Genomic DNA, 13,341 nt, shown 5'->3' on the forward strand with positions numbered 1-13,341 from the left:
ACCCGTTCGCGTTCCTCTCGGAGGATCGACTGCTGCGTGACCGAGGGTTGTCCCCAGGCGACCCGTTCCGCAACCCCACGTCGGCGTGGGGCGGTGGCGTGTACGCGTTGGCGAGGACGCTGCTGCTCCTGCCGGTGGGCGGACGCGCACAGGAGGGTCACACGAATCTCCGCCCACTGCATTCTCGTGAGTTGCTTAGTTACCGGATCATCGCAGGATTGGGTCTGGACTGTTGACTCGTCTCCTTTCGATTTGATCTAATCTGGGCACCTAATAATCGTATGATTTTTGGCTACTGTCTTTTATTTCCAAGCCGAGTCAGGCTGCACGGTTGTTCAGGAACAAGATAAAAAGGGCATATTTGTCATATCATGTAGCTGTCTATTAAAATCAAATATAATAATGAGCTTGGCTTCTTGTAGCATATTTGTCTAAATTTTGGATGTGTTTTGGCAAAGACAGGTTTTTTTAGTGGCCTATAACAAAAGCCACGTTTTAACGCAAATTTTGCCTTTATATAAGGTCAAAACACGCAAACCTCGAGTGGAAGCAAACAGTTAGGCTAAAGCCGGCAATTCTCCATTCGAAGGGGACTGGTGCGCAAAAAAACAGAGGAGTAAAAAAAGCGAGTTTCATATCTTTACTCCCCTCTGACCGTTGCCCACCTTCCGCAGCCGTCGCCGCCGGCGTCTCCTCCTCCGCCACCGCCCACCGACACCGCTATCGCCTCCCACCTCCTCCTCCAGGTAAGCGGAGCATCCGGAGACCTCTCCCTGCCCCCAACTCCTGCTCCCGGCGCTGCTCCTCCCGCTAGCACACGCCGCTGCGAATCTGGATCCGACGCCGGCTGTGCGGGGTTAGTCGGCGTGTGTGCCTCTGAACTCTGGATCTCACCGGGATCAGTTTCGGCGTGTTCCGCAGCGTCCGCCGAGGGATGGAGAACGGTGGAATCGAGGAGGCCGACGACGCACTGCCGGTGCCCGCGCCGCCCAATGGGCGGCGGTACCGGCCGGTCGGGTCGACCGACCGCGCCGTGATCCAGATGACTTCCATGGAGCCGGGATCCTCCTCTGCCACCATCGATGCCGTCGTGACGCCCCAGCCCCCAAGGTGATGCGGACTTTATTCACATTTGCAGGCTTCGTGAGCAATTTGTTATGTCACGCGCTAGCAGATCGCATACGTACTGAATTAAGAGGTTACTTCTGAGTGGATCACTAGTTTAGTTGCTGCAAATTAGTGTGTGCATTGTCTTGGACATGCACTGTTTAGCACATGGGGTGTTGAACGTAGCAATTGGAGAGTAGCTCTGGACTGTTGAGCATACTCAATCTATTGGAAGTATCAGAAGTTAAGATTTTAGGTTGACTTCCATGGGATGTTAGGAAACACTGAAACTACTATTTTGGGCCTTGGGTTGCTTCTTCCTATCTAACTGTGGTCATCAGGAGCAAGTCTGTGAGACCATGCTTGTCACATCTGTTTTATGGGAGCGCCTGCAACTGCAATGCCACCATTGTTGAAATCAGTAGTGATAATATGGTGCCTCTTTCTTTTCGAGAAGCTTGGATGCTTGACTGATGCTGAAATTGTTATTGAATTCAATAAATATTGAAACCGCTACTGATTTCTTTGAAAATAGTCAGTTGCACCATAATGATGCTCACTTCTGATTGGTACAATGCTTTGATCATTAGTGGTAGTCTGAATTCTAGCCATTTCTTCTGTCCTAATATTTTTTTTCAACCTCTAACCATAAGATAAACCATGCCTTATGTCAAGCAACTATAGGCTTGTTGGTGTAGATTTGAGTTTTGTGGTTAGACTGTTTGATGTTAGTTTGTAATACTTGAAAGGGAATACTGTTTTGTCCTTGTATCGATTTTACTTCTTGTGCATGGTATGGCTTGCCACATGCCCACATGGCATATATACCCTCAACCTTGTTTGCTTTGAACAACTTTGAAGAAATTGTTATTGCTGGTCATGATCTTTTCTTTTTCTTTTTTTCTTTTTTGTCCTTTTCTTTTGAAAATCATCGATACAAGAGAATTTAGTAGAAAACAGATTGTTGAGGTGTTAGGTGTATGGACTCACACTCTTTTATGTTTGATATAGGAACCTGAAGCCTGATACTAATCTAACTATTGATCCAAGTATGCGGGAAGGTTCTCCTGATGATCATGATACATCCAGTGGATCTCAAGGGGATTCAAAGCTAGAGCTCTTTGGTTTTGATTCTCTTGTAAATATATTGGGCCTTAAGAGGTAGGGTCAATCATTCTATTTTCTTACTGTTGTTAACTCGACTAAAACTTTATGTTTGTTTTTTTATCATGAAGCTGAGTTTTACCAGTGTTTAGCATATGCACCCTGAAGATCGTTTGAACTGTTGATTCTACTTCATGACATCATCATCTGATTGAACCTGAGCAGCATGACAGGAGAGCAGATTCAGGCCCCTTCAAGTCCTAGGGATGGCGAGGATGTTGCAATTACCATTGGGCGCCCCAAGGTTTTCTTCCATTTCAACATTGTCTGCTGCCTGTTTGAAAATTCCTACTCTGCTTTTAGACAAAAGATGAAAAATTAAGAATTAGCAATTATAGCGATTTTACAGTATGTTGGGTGTATGTTTCCGTGTCTCGTGAAGTTTAGGATGAGAAATTGACTCATTTCATAATACCCCTATTTTGTTTGCTGCATGTGAATATTCACTTAAGCAGAGATAGCTGGGTTGTTCATTTGAGTTTGTTTGGAATATCATTTGGTTCATGCATGTCTGATCTTCAGTGCTTGTTAAGTTTTAACTTTATTCATTCTTGTTGGTTTTAGTGACCAGATTCCATTCCATTCCATTTTGATTTATGAAATTGTAGAAGTGATATACCTATATCACTGAGGAGTTTACTTTTTTTTTTTGGACAGCAAAGTGGACCTAAGTTCGGCACCATGATGGGTGTCTTTGTTCCATGCTTGCAGAATATCTTGGGAATCATTTATTATATCCGTTTTACCTGGTAAGGTATTACATACACTTTTGTTATGGCCTCAGTACATTGTTTCTACTTTTTATTTTCTGAAAATGCTCTGATGATCATACAGATGTTGCTGCCCTTGTGTTATATTAGGACCAAATAAAAGAATATTGAAGTAAAACTGTAAATAGGTATCAGTACTTGAAATTTGACTTATTACAGTATTAGTCTCTTTTTTTATCCTCCTGTTGTTCAAATCAGGTATAAGTGGTGTTTCACTGTGATGCTTGTCTCTCTTCACTGCCTCATACATTACTGATAAAAAAAACTAACAAATACTTCTTAGATAAACTTGACCAACACTGTTCCTCCTTTCTGTAGGATTGTAGGTATGGCAGGTGTATGGCAGTCGCTTGTGTTAGTTTCATTTTGTGGTGCATGCACATTTTTAACCTCGATATCATTAAGTGCCATTGCAACGAATGGAGCTATGAAGGTATGTTAAATATTTACACAATATTTGACAATTCTTAGGGCTGGTATGTTCACCCTTTTGATTGTCTTCTTTGCTTTTCATACCATTTGTGGGATACAGAGAAAATTCTCTGGGGGATAAAATTGAATCTTGATTCAATGCTGGGACTAAGTACTTCGAGATCTCATTTTTTTTGTTGTAGTGTTCAACCAAAACAAACACTGACAGACTTGCATTTTGAATGACCCATAGGGTGGTGGGCCATATTATCTTATAGGCCGTGCACTTGGTCCTGAAGTTGGAGTTAGTATAGGATTATGCTTCTTTCTCGGGAATGCAGTGGCTGGATCCATGTAAGTGTGCACCATTAAAGCCATTAATTGAGGTTGTCGTTTTCAATTTTCTGATGCAATGCTATTATGATGTTAATGCACCCTTTCTGCACCTGCTGCGTAGCTATCACCGTGAACTCCTCTTCTAGTCAGCATGTGATAAATAGTATGTATTAGTATGTAGTGAGTAAAAGAATATAAAGTAGTGAACTGTTATGCCTCGTTTTGTTTCAACATAGAGGAAGGGAGGAGAGGAAGGGGGTGTGACAGGCTGGTGAGCCAACGTAAAAAAAGCCAGCCAATCTTTTGGAGATGAAACCCAGCCTGACATAGGAGGTGGCAGTAAATAGACTTGAAGATTGGAATACACGCAAAGAATTATCTTTGGATAAGAGCATGTGGAATCAGGAACCCACATGTCCAAACCATGACCAAGTCTATTAGTCCGCATGTACTATTTTCACTGCTACTAATACCTCTTTTTACCTTTTATTTATCTTCCCTTTTGGCTTTTTTTGGGTTCCATCTCTAGCCTACCCCAAGTTGTTTAGGACTAAAAAGGTTTATTCTTGTTGTTGTACCTTCTCCGGTCAACGATTGGAATGCAGGGCAGCTCCACCTGTTGGGTATTTTATAAAGATCCATGCAACTCTGTGATTGAACTAGTATGGTTTCTAGATGGGAGACTGATTAGGAAACAATGTGAACATGCCATATCCAGCCCATTAGGGCCCATAAGAAAGAGCAGTGCCTAACCGCCTCCCCGAAGGCCGGCGCATACTGTTCACGCTAGGTACTGACATACTGTTAACACCAGGCCAAGGATGAGTTAGTTCTGTTGGAGATTAGATTAGATTGGTTTGAGCTGTTATGTACTCCCTCCATCCTATAATATAGCTGGTTTTAGACTTTCTCAGACAGATTAAGGAGAGCGATAAAAAGTCTGATTTTGCCCTTCATTAACTGTCCCACTGCATGGGCAAGTGAGCTGCATGTTTGCCAGCGTCTGTGCATGGCAGTGGTTCCTTCCAATTTAATTTTCTTGTCACCCAATTAAAAAAAAGGAAATGTGCATGCCACACATGCATGGCAGCGATAAAAGTTTTTTTTTTTGCATGTTGCCAAATTAGTTTGTGAACATGGGAGGGGTATTTTTGGCAGTAGACTGCTTATAGCACCTATGTGAATGCCAAAACTAGTTTTATCTATATTATGGGATGGAAAGAGTATTTCGTTAATTTTAGAGATAGGTTCTTAAAGGTAAAGTCATCTCATCTATATATAGATTGGGAATGTGTCTGTTTTGGTTGTAAGCATAGTTGTTAAGGCGTAGCTATACCGACGCCATATCGCCGTGGCGTTTTTCTGGCTCTCGCCACGGCGACGCCACGGCTCCGGCGTGTATGGCGTCCGCCATAGCGCCGTGGCGTCCCCGTGGCGCCGATTTGGCGTCCTGTGGCGCCTTTGTGCGCTGTGGCGGGCGCAATAGACGGTGAGGGTGAGGGTGAGGCCGTGAGGGTACCTGTATAAGCCGAGTGGCCGATTGGAGCCCTCCGAGACCGAGCCCGAGACGCAACCGCAAGCAGCCCTCCAAGCCGCCGCCGCCGTCGGCCGCCGGGACGGTCGCCCTCCGCCCGCCCCCGTGCTCGCGACCAGCTAGTCGTTGCCGTGGAAGGACACCGCGAGCCTGCCGTCGGTGGAGGGTTCCTGCGCTGCGCCGCCGTGGCCGCCCCTACGCGCCACGGATCCGCGCTGCTCGGGGAGGGAGAAGAGGCAGCTGAGCCAGATCTGGCCTCCACACGCGCCGATGCCACCGGTCAGAGAGGGAGAAGAGGGAGCTGGCTCCGGTCGGAGGGGCGCGGTCAGGTGGGAGAGAGGGAGGGTGCGGGGGAGGGAGAGGGACGCGGTTCTGTGCGCCGTCGCTGGGGGAGAGGGGGAGTCGCTCGGGGAGAGGGAGAGAGGGAGTCGTGCTCGGGCGCAGTCGCTCGGAGGAGAGGGAGTCGCGCTTGGGCACTGTCGCTTTGGAGAGTGGAGTGAGGAGAGGAGAGAGAGTGGAGTCTCTAGGGTTTCTGATTTTGTTTATATATTGATGATGGTAGTGGGCTGGTGTGGGCTCATGGGCTGAGCCTGATTTACCGAGGCGGTTGAGTTAGGATGCATGAGACGACTTTTGAGAGATGAGAGATTTGGAAGTTTGAGAGACCGATGAGAGAGTTCTATGTCTTTTGTGCTACATTTACATTGCTATTTTGATTTGCTAATATTGTAGACTATACCTTTTAAGCTACATTTGCATTACCATTTGTCAATATAATTTCCTAATATCCTAGACTATAATGTATGTATTCGCCACGCCGATGTGTGTATGGCGTCGCCACGCCGCGCGCCATAGACGCTGTAAAGGTGTGAAGGTGGTGGGTTGCCGCGTCTCGCCACGCCGCCGTAAAAACTATGGTTGTAAGCAAGAAATAGATCAAGAGTCCCAATCCCTTCTCTATCCCTGCCCTTGTGGCATGGCTGCCGGGCATCAGCATGGTCCTGCTTACTTGGGTTCAGAGCCATCTAAAGTGTGTCCATCACAGAAGAGTACAGGAATTATGTTTGATAACACTCAGTGGAACTTCAAATAATATAGGTTTTGAATAATTTGCTACTTGTTGGTAGGGTGCATTCATGCAGGAGTGTCACTCATCTGCGCCTTAGAAACTTATTTGACCATTTTCAGGTATGTGCTTGGAGCTGTAGAAACCTTTCTTGATGCTGTTCCTTCTGCTGGACTTTTCCAAAGTAAGTTACAAATGGTTTGAATCAGTATGCTTAGTTTGTGAATAGAATTTTGGTCTACTTACATATATTTCAAGTGTGGTTTGTGTGCTTTAGTACTTTGGACATATGGAGCATCTATATTCACACAATTGCAGTTTATGAGATGGTAATCATGTAATATGTTATTTAATATTCCCTCGTCGCCAAAATATAAGGCAGGCATGCAATTTCAGTGATGAGTATGCATTTGGCGCCTGCTTATCCACACCATGGATTGAATTCTGAAAAGCTGCTCAAACAGACACTAACAGCAGCAGACGGCTGGAAAGTCCAGTAAAAAAATGAAATATATACTTGTATAACTTCTGTGAATCAAAATGATGTGTTTATGTTATTGTATGGAGTTCATTCTTCTCTGTTGAACTACTCATGTAGTTCCATAATTTTCAGTTGCACAACATGGTACCTGCGTTCCATATATAGATAGCATGATGGCTATAAGGAACATATAATTTCGTAAGGCCCAATAATATGGAAACCATAAAGTGGAGCTTTGTAATACATTATTAATTAAAGCACAAAGTGATCTTCTGGAATACAAAGTTATATTAAAAAAAACAGGTATACACCAATCTGCAGCACTACATCATCTGCTACTACATAGAAATTGGATATACAACCAGTTCTATGTGCTGTAAATATTTTTTTTACTGTGCCACCGTTAACCTGTCTTTCGTTAAAGTTGACGGGGGCAATCACATGCAACGGCTGAGATAGAGAGGGGTTCCAGCCCCCTTGGGCGCCACACCATTTTCGTTTCAGTGATCCTTTCTCCATCTTTATTGGATAATACACTATTCTCTCTTCTTTTTAAGACATTAGCACAAGGACATAATGTTCATTTCTGGGTGCCTGTATTCCTGATGTTATAAGCACCTTAATTGTTGTGTAGACAGGATGCGCCTTGTGGAAGAAATGAAGGGGTTACTTGAAAAGACACTTATATCAAAGATGCATGCATATTATCATGTATGATTTAGCACCGTATTTTTCTGTTAGGTGCATGCATGAAAGCAAATATATTGGTGGTTGCCCATCTGTAATGGCAGTCACAAAAGAGCCTATTTCGCAGTCATGACCAAGCCCTTCTCCGTCGATCACTGATGACATGCAACAGTGAGCAAAGTTAGCTAGTTAGTTTGATGGAGATAAATAAAAAAAGCGATGAAAGCTATATTTATTGCTTTACATAACTTCTAATTCTGATTCTGATTTTTGTTAGGACTAACTTGTACCTGTTTCTGATTTTTGTGTGGACTAATCTATACCTGTTTCAAAACGCAGAGAGTGTAACAGTTGTCAACAATACATTAGTGAATGGTACAGAAACTGCTGGCACGTCAACTATATCTACACCCAGTTTGCATGATCTTCAAGTGTATGGTGTTATTGTGACCATACTGCTATGTTTTATTGTGTTTGGTGGTGTCAAAATCATCAACAAGGTTGCACCTGCTTTCTTAATACCAGTCCTGTTTTCTTTGCTGTGCATCTATCTTGGTGTCTTCATTGCACCAAGGCATAATGCTCCAAGTACGTACCCTCATTTTTTACTTTCAGATTATGTTGTCATCTCCATGTGCTGAATTTTACTGTTGACTGATGTAGAGGGAATCACTGGGTTGAGTATAACCACATTGAAAGACAATTGGGGTGAAGACTATCAACGAACAAACAATGCTGGTGTTCCTGATCCAAGTGGATCAATATATTGGGATTTCAAGTAAGTTTTTCCTATGTCAAAATTGAAAAATCTTCTTTATCCATAAAAAATATGCAAGTAACTTCAGCATGCTCTCCTAGAGTTTGGATAACTTTGAGCAATGTTGGCAATGGCACCGATCCTTCTCTCCAATGTTGCTGTAATTTAGACAGGCGAACATTTGGAACCAACATGTTGATCAGATTCCTTCAGCTGGACCAAATATGCCACCCACCCCCTGGTTTACTGCCTTGCAGAGAGATTCCTTTGCTATTCAATCATCCTATGCACACCTCTGTGCCTTTGTGCCATTGTCCTGTTGCATAGCCTGGTTTTGGTTGTGAAGAGCTCAGGTCGTAACCTGCATTCTTAAGCACCCTGTGGATACAGTACTGTGCCATCATGGTGTTGAATGTGAATGTGGTTGGTTTGGAACAGTGTTCTGTTCCTAATGAAGAAAATAGTCATCTTGAGTGCAAAAAAGATCCCATATTAGGTGATTTCCTGCAAAGGTGTATAAATGGCTGGGACATGTGTTTTTCTCACAAAACGTTTTTATTTCCTTTAGAAACATCTATTGCAATGTGGGTATGCAAACTTGTTAGACTCCAATAAGTTCATGAAGTTCTGAATTATCTCTGTAATTGATGCAATCATTTGAGATCGCAAATTCTTTATGATTTATCAATGGTTTGTCCTGTTCCTGGTAACTACAGGGCCTGGTGGCACATTTTTAGGAACCATGGTCCATCAAAATTGACACTAATTGCTCAGAACTACAAAAATTAATAGGTTAAACAGAATGGCAGGATTGTTTATTACCAGAAAAAAGCTCACCCTGTTCATATCCACTTGTTTAGTGAATTCCATCTGCCATATATTCAAAGCCTGTTGGAACTAGATGATTAACTGTGACAAGGTTTAGAGATTTCCAAGCTATTAGGGGCGTGACCCTTCTGCTGCATTTTTAAATGCACGGCAGTTTGCACATTTCCTTATGTATGTGAAACTTTATTGTGCTAACAAATATTTTTTTGTATCGATCTTTCAGTGCTTTGGTAGGTCTCTTTTTCCCAGCAGTCACTGGAATTATGGCTGGCTCAAACCGATCTGCTTCACTGAAAGATACACAGCGTTCAATACCAATCGGCACATTATCTGCAACTCTTACAACAACTGCTATGTACCTGTTCTCTGTGCTTCTATTTGGAGCCTTGACCACACGGGAGGAGCTTCTAACTGATAGGTATCTGCTTTTTAGTACTGCATACAAGTTCTTCTTGTGTCAATTGCTGATAATTGTTTTAAGGGCTTAATAAATCTGGCTTTATAGTTCATGACACCATTAGAGCTTATGTGCTAGTTCTTTCATCAAGTTCAAGCCAACATGATTATATGGCTAAAGGCCAACATGATTTTATGGCCAAAGGCAGAATTATTGTCACGTTAGTTTTAAGTTTCCTAACAGTAGAGAAAATGATTCATGTTCTTACTTGCATCCATCACTTGCTTCTGATTGTCTATGAAGTGGACATAAACTTTTTTTTTTGTTAGCAAATTGTTGGTTACTGTTGTATAGATCCTGTTTTAGGATATACAACAACAACAACAAAGCCTTTAAGTCCCAAACAAGTTGGGGTAGGCTAGAGTTGAAACCCAACAGAAGCCATCAAGGTTCAGGCACGTGAATAGTTGTTTTCCAAGTACTCCTATCTAAGGCTAAGTCTTTGGGTATATTCTATCCTTTCAAGTCTCCTTTTGTTGCCTCTACGGGTTTCATCTCCATTAGAATGGCTAGATTTAATGTTGGCTCGCCACGCCTATCACAACCCTCCTCCTTTACCAGGGTTTGGGACCTGCTATGTTGAGACAACATAGGCGGAGTTATCCTGTTTTAGGATATATGCTCCATAATTTTACAATCAGAATGCTCTACGATTACTATTGTGCATCTGGAGCTACTGTGAATAAATGCCAGCAGATGGTCTGTTGCTAATCTACTTTATATAAGATTGATGTTCATATTATTGTGGTAGATAGTCTTAATGGCTAACAATACTCTGTGTTGCTTTGTATAACCTTAACTAAGTGTTTGATTTATTTTTACCTTATCGGTTATTGTCTTAGAACAACATCCTAAGCATTACTGTAGTCTCCAGTTGATTATTTTTTATGTAGTCCCATAAGGCTTACTCCAGCTGTTAGAGTGTCTTCTTGCTTGTGCGGTTATCTCATAAATATCCTTAACCACTTGCAGGCTTCTTACTGCTACGGTGGCTTGGCCTGCTCCTGCAGTGATTTACATCGGTATTATTCTGTCAACCTTAGGTGCAGCACTGCAGAGTTTGACTGGGGCTCCAAGGTTGCTTGCAGCAATTGCGAATGATGACATTCTTCCAGTTCTTAATTACTTCAAAGTTTCTGAGGGATCCGAGCCGCATGCGGCCACTTTATTCACGGCTTTCATCTGTATTTGCTGTGTTGTTATTGGAAACTTGGATTTGATTACACCCACTATCACAATGTTTTTCCTTCTGTGCTATGCCGGCGTGAACCTGTCATGCTTTCTGCTTGACCTCCTGGATGCTCCTAGCTGGCGCCCTAGATGGAAATTTCACCATTGGAGCCTTTCACTTGTTGGGGCATTGCTCTGTGTTGGTATGGTTCTTAATATTTTTACCATTTTATTTGTTTATCACGATCTTCAGCATGAACAGTTGATACTTGAGCAGGTCCTTGGTTTGAGACTTTGTCCACTTCTATTGTTTTTAATCTAACCACCTATTCTTCACTTATACTCAAGTATTATATATCATGTTTTACAATAGCAAATATCTAATTGAAACAGCCATAAATGCATTTATAATTATAAGTGCTGACATGAATCTTTGTATCAATTTCAGTGATTATGTTTCTGATCTCCTGGTCTTTCACTGTTGTCTCCCTTGCCCTTGCAAGCCTCATCTATTACTATGTGAGCATAAAAGGGAAGGCTGGAGACTGGGGAGATGGGTTCAAGAGTGCATACTTTCAATTGGCACTCCGAAGTCTCAGATCTCTTGGAGGTACGACTGACTATCTGCTTTGCAAATAATCATACTTCACAATTTTGTAACTTTTGGTCCTTTCTGCAGCAAACCAAGTGCATCCTAAGAATTGGTACCCCATTCCTCTGATATTCTGCCGTCCATGGGGTAAACTTCCGGAAAATGTTCCTTGTCATCCAAAACTTGCAGACTTCGCTAATTGTATGAAGAAGAAGGGCCGTGGTATGTCCATTTTTGTCTCGATAATTGATGGTGATTACCATGAACTAGCTGAGGATGCAAAGACTGCCTGCCGCCAACTGGATGCTTACATTGACTACAAACGCTGTGAGGGTGTTGCAGAGATCATTGTAGCTCCTACTATGTCTGATGGCTTCCGTAGCATTGTGCAGACAATGGGCCTAGGAAACTTGAAGCCAAACATTGTTGTGATGCGGTACCCTGAGATCTGGCGGCGTGAGAATTTGACACAGATACCGTCAACATTTGTCAGTATAATAAATGATTGCATTATTGCTAACAAGGCAGTAGTCATTGTGAAGGGACTCGATGAGTGGCCTAACGAGTACCAGCGACAGTATGGGACTATTGACCTCTACTGGATTGTAAGAGATGGAGGATTGATGCTGCTTCTGTCTCAGCTCCTGTTGACAAAGGAGAGTTTTGAGAGCTGTAAGATCCAAGTCTTCTGCATATCTGAAGAGGATACCGACGCAGAGGAGCTGAAGGCTGATGTCAAAAAGTTCTTGTATGATCTTAGGATGCAAGCTGAGGTCATTGTTGTCACTATGAAATCATGGGAGTCACACATGGAGAGCAGCAGTAGGGGTGCTCAGCAGGATAACTCCCATGAGGCTTACACAAGTGCACAGCAAAGGATCAGAACGTACCTTGACGAGATGAAGGAAACTGCTCAAAGAGAAAGGCAGCCACTAATGGAGAATGGGAGGCAAGTTGTTGTGAATGAACAGAAGGTTGATAAATTCCTTTACACAATGTTCAAGTTGAACTCCACGATACTCAGGTACTCCAGAATGGCAGCTGTAGTTCTTGTGAGCCTTCCACCACCACCATTAAATCATCCTTCATATTTCTACATGGAGTACATGGATTTGCTTGTAGAGAATGTCCCACGCATGTTAATAGTTAGGGGATATACGAGAGATGTTGTCACATTTTTCACATGATTATACATATAAACTTCCCACCTGGAGACTCTAGTGCCGTCTGGCTGTTGTACTATCGTAGCAGAGACTGGATACACAAGATTCAAGCGTGAATTCTACCACAGAAATGACGAGCCCTCACCTTGAAGGCAACCATGATGAGATGTCAGATGCGCAGAGCTGTTGTTCGCTTATTGGGTTCGTGAACTATTGAACTGCAGTGTCTTCATTCTTTTCTGGATTTAAAAGATCCACATAGCGAGCTCTGATTCTTACAGATTTTGTAGTTATCATATGCAAACACTTACCATCTAGTAAGCATACTTACATGCTGGCCCAATGACAGAAATGCAATCCTTACCTTCTCACTGAAACATTTATATAGGTATTTTCTTTGCATCACTTGTATGGGTCTAAAACTGGCGGACCTGTTGAGATGAGCGGAGCTGCAAATTTTGAATGGCTACCACAAATGAGTTTTGGTTGTGCTTTGTCGCTAATTCTTGAATGGTACAAGATTTCGGAGAGACATTGCTCAATGAGGGTTGCTACTCAGTTACTTTCTGGATATATTGAATCATATTTAAGTTTTGTTGAATGCTGATCTACATGTGATCTTCAGCCAATACAATACATGTACCTTTCGAGTGCAGTTTGTGCCGTGTTTCCCTAGCTCGTACCACTTTCAGAGTTTGGGCCTATTCGGAACGGTACTGTTCCCAAGCATAAAGACTCGAGTTTAGCCTCCAGCACAGGGATTCTGAGTCTCATAACTGCCATTTTCTTCACCAATACAATACATATACAAGGTCTGT

At 42.7% G+C, this 13,341-nt stretch overlaps 1 protein-coding gene across 3 annotated transcripts; it reads left to right on the forward strand.

The window, feature by feature from the left end:
• The first annotated feature begins 588 nt into the window (after window positions 1-588).
• LOC136511621 (cation-chloride cotransporter 1) lies at window positions 589-13,017 on the forward strand. Of its 3 annotated transcripts, XM_066505662.1 has the most exons (14): window positions 589-746; window positions 922-1,110; window positions 2,119-2,268; window positions 2,437-2,515; window positions 2,929-3,020; window positions 3,360-3,474; window positions 3,706-3,806; window positions 6,511-6,572; window positions 7,896-8,144; window positions 8,220-8,334; window positions 9,365-9,559; window positions 10,571-10,971; window positions 11,217-11,378; window positions 11,448-13,017. In XM_066505662.1, the coding sequence occupies exons 2-14, from the start codon at window positions 935-937 to the stop codon at window positions 12,545-12,547; spliced, it is 2,997 nt and encodes a 998-aa protein (XP_066361759.1). In that variant the 5' UTR covers window positions 589-746; window positions 922-934; the 3' UTR covers window positions 12,548-13,017. The 3 variants fall into 3 exon arrangements, with proteins under 3 accessions (XP_066361759.1, XP_066361760.1, XP_066361761.1); XM_066505663.1 differs by lacking the exons at window positions 589-746; window positions 922-1,110 and having other exon boundaries at window positions 2,150-2,268; window positions 2,343-2,515; XM_066505664.1 differs by lacking the exons at window positions 589-746; window positions 922-1,110 and having other exon boundaries at window positions 2,208-2,268; window positions 2,929-3,025.
• Window positions 13,018-13,341: the final 324 nt, after the last annotated feature.

Source organism: Miscanthus floridulus, chromosome 16 (genome assembly GCF_019320115.1).
Source record: "Miscanthus floridulus cultivar M001 chromosome 16, ASM1932011v1, whole genome shotgun sequence".
In the NCBI taxonomy this organism is placed as follows: Eukaryota; Viridiplantae; Streptophyta; class Magnoliopsida; order Poales; family Poaceae; genus Miscanthus; species Miscanthus floridulus.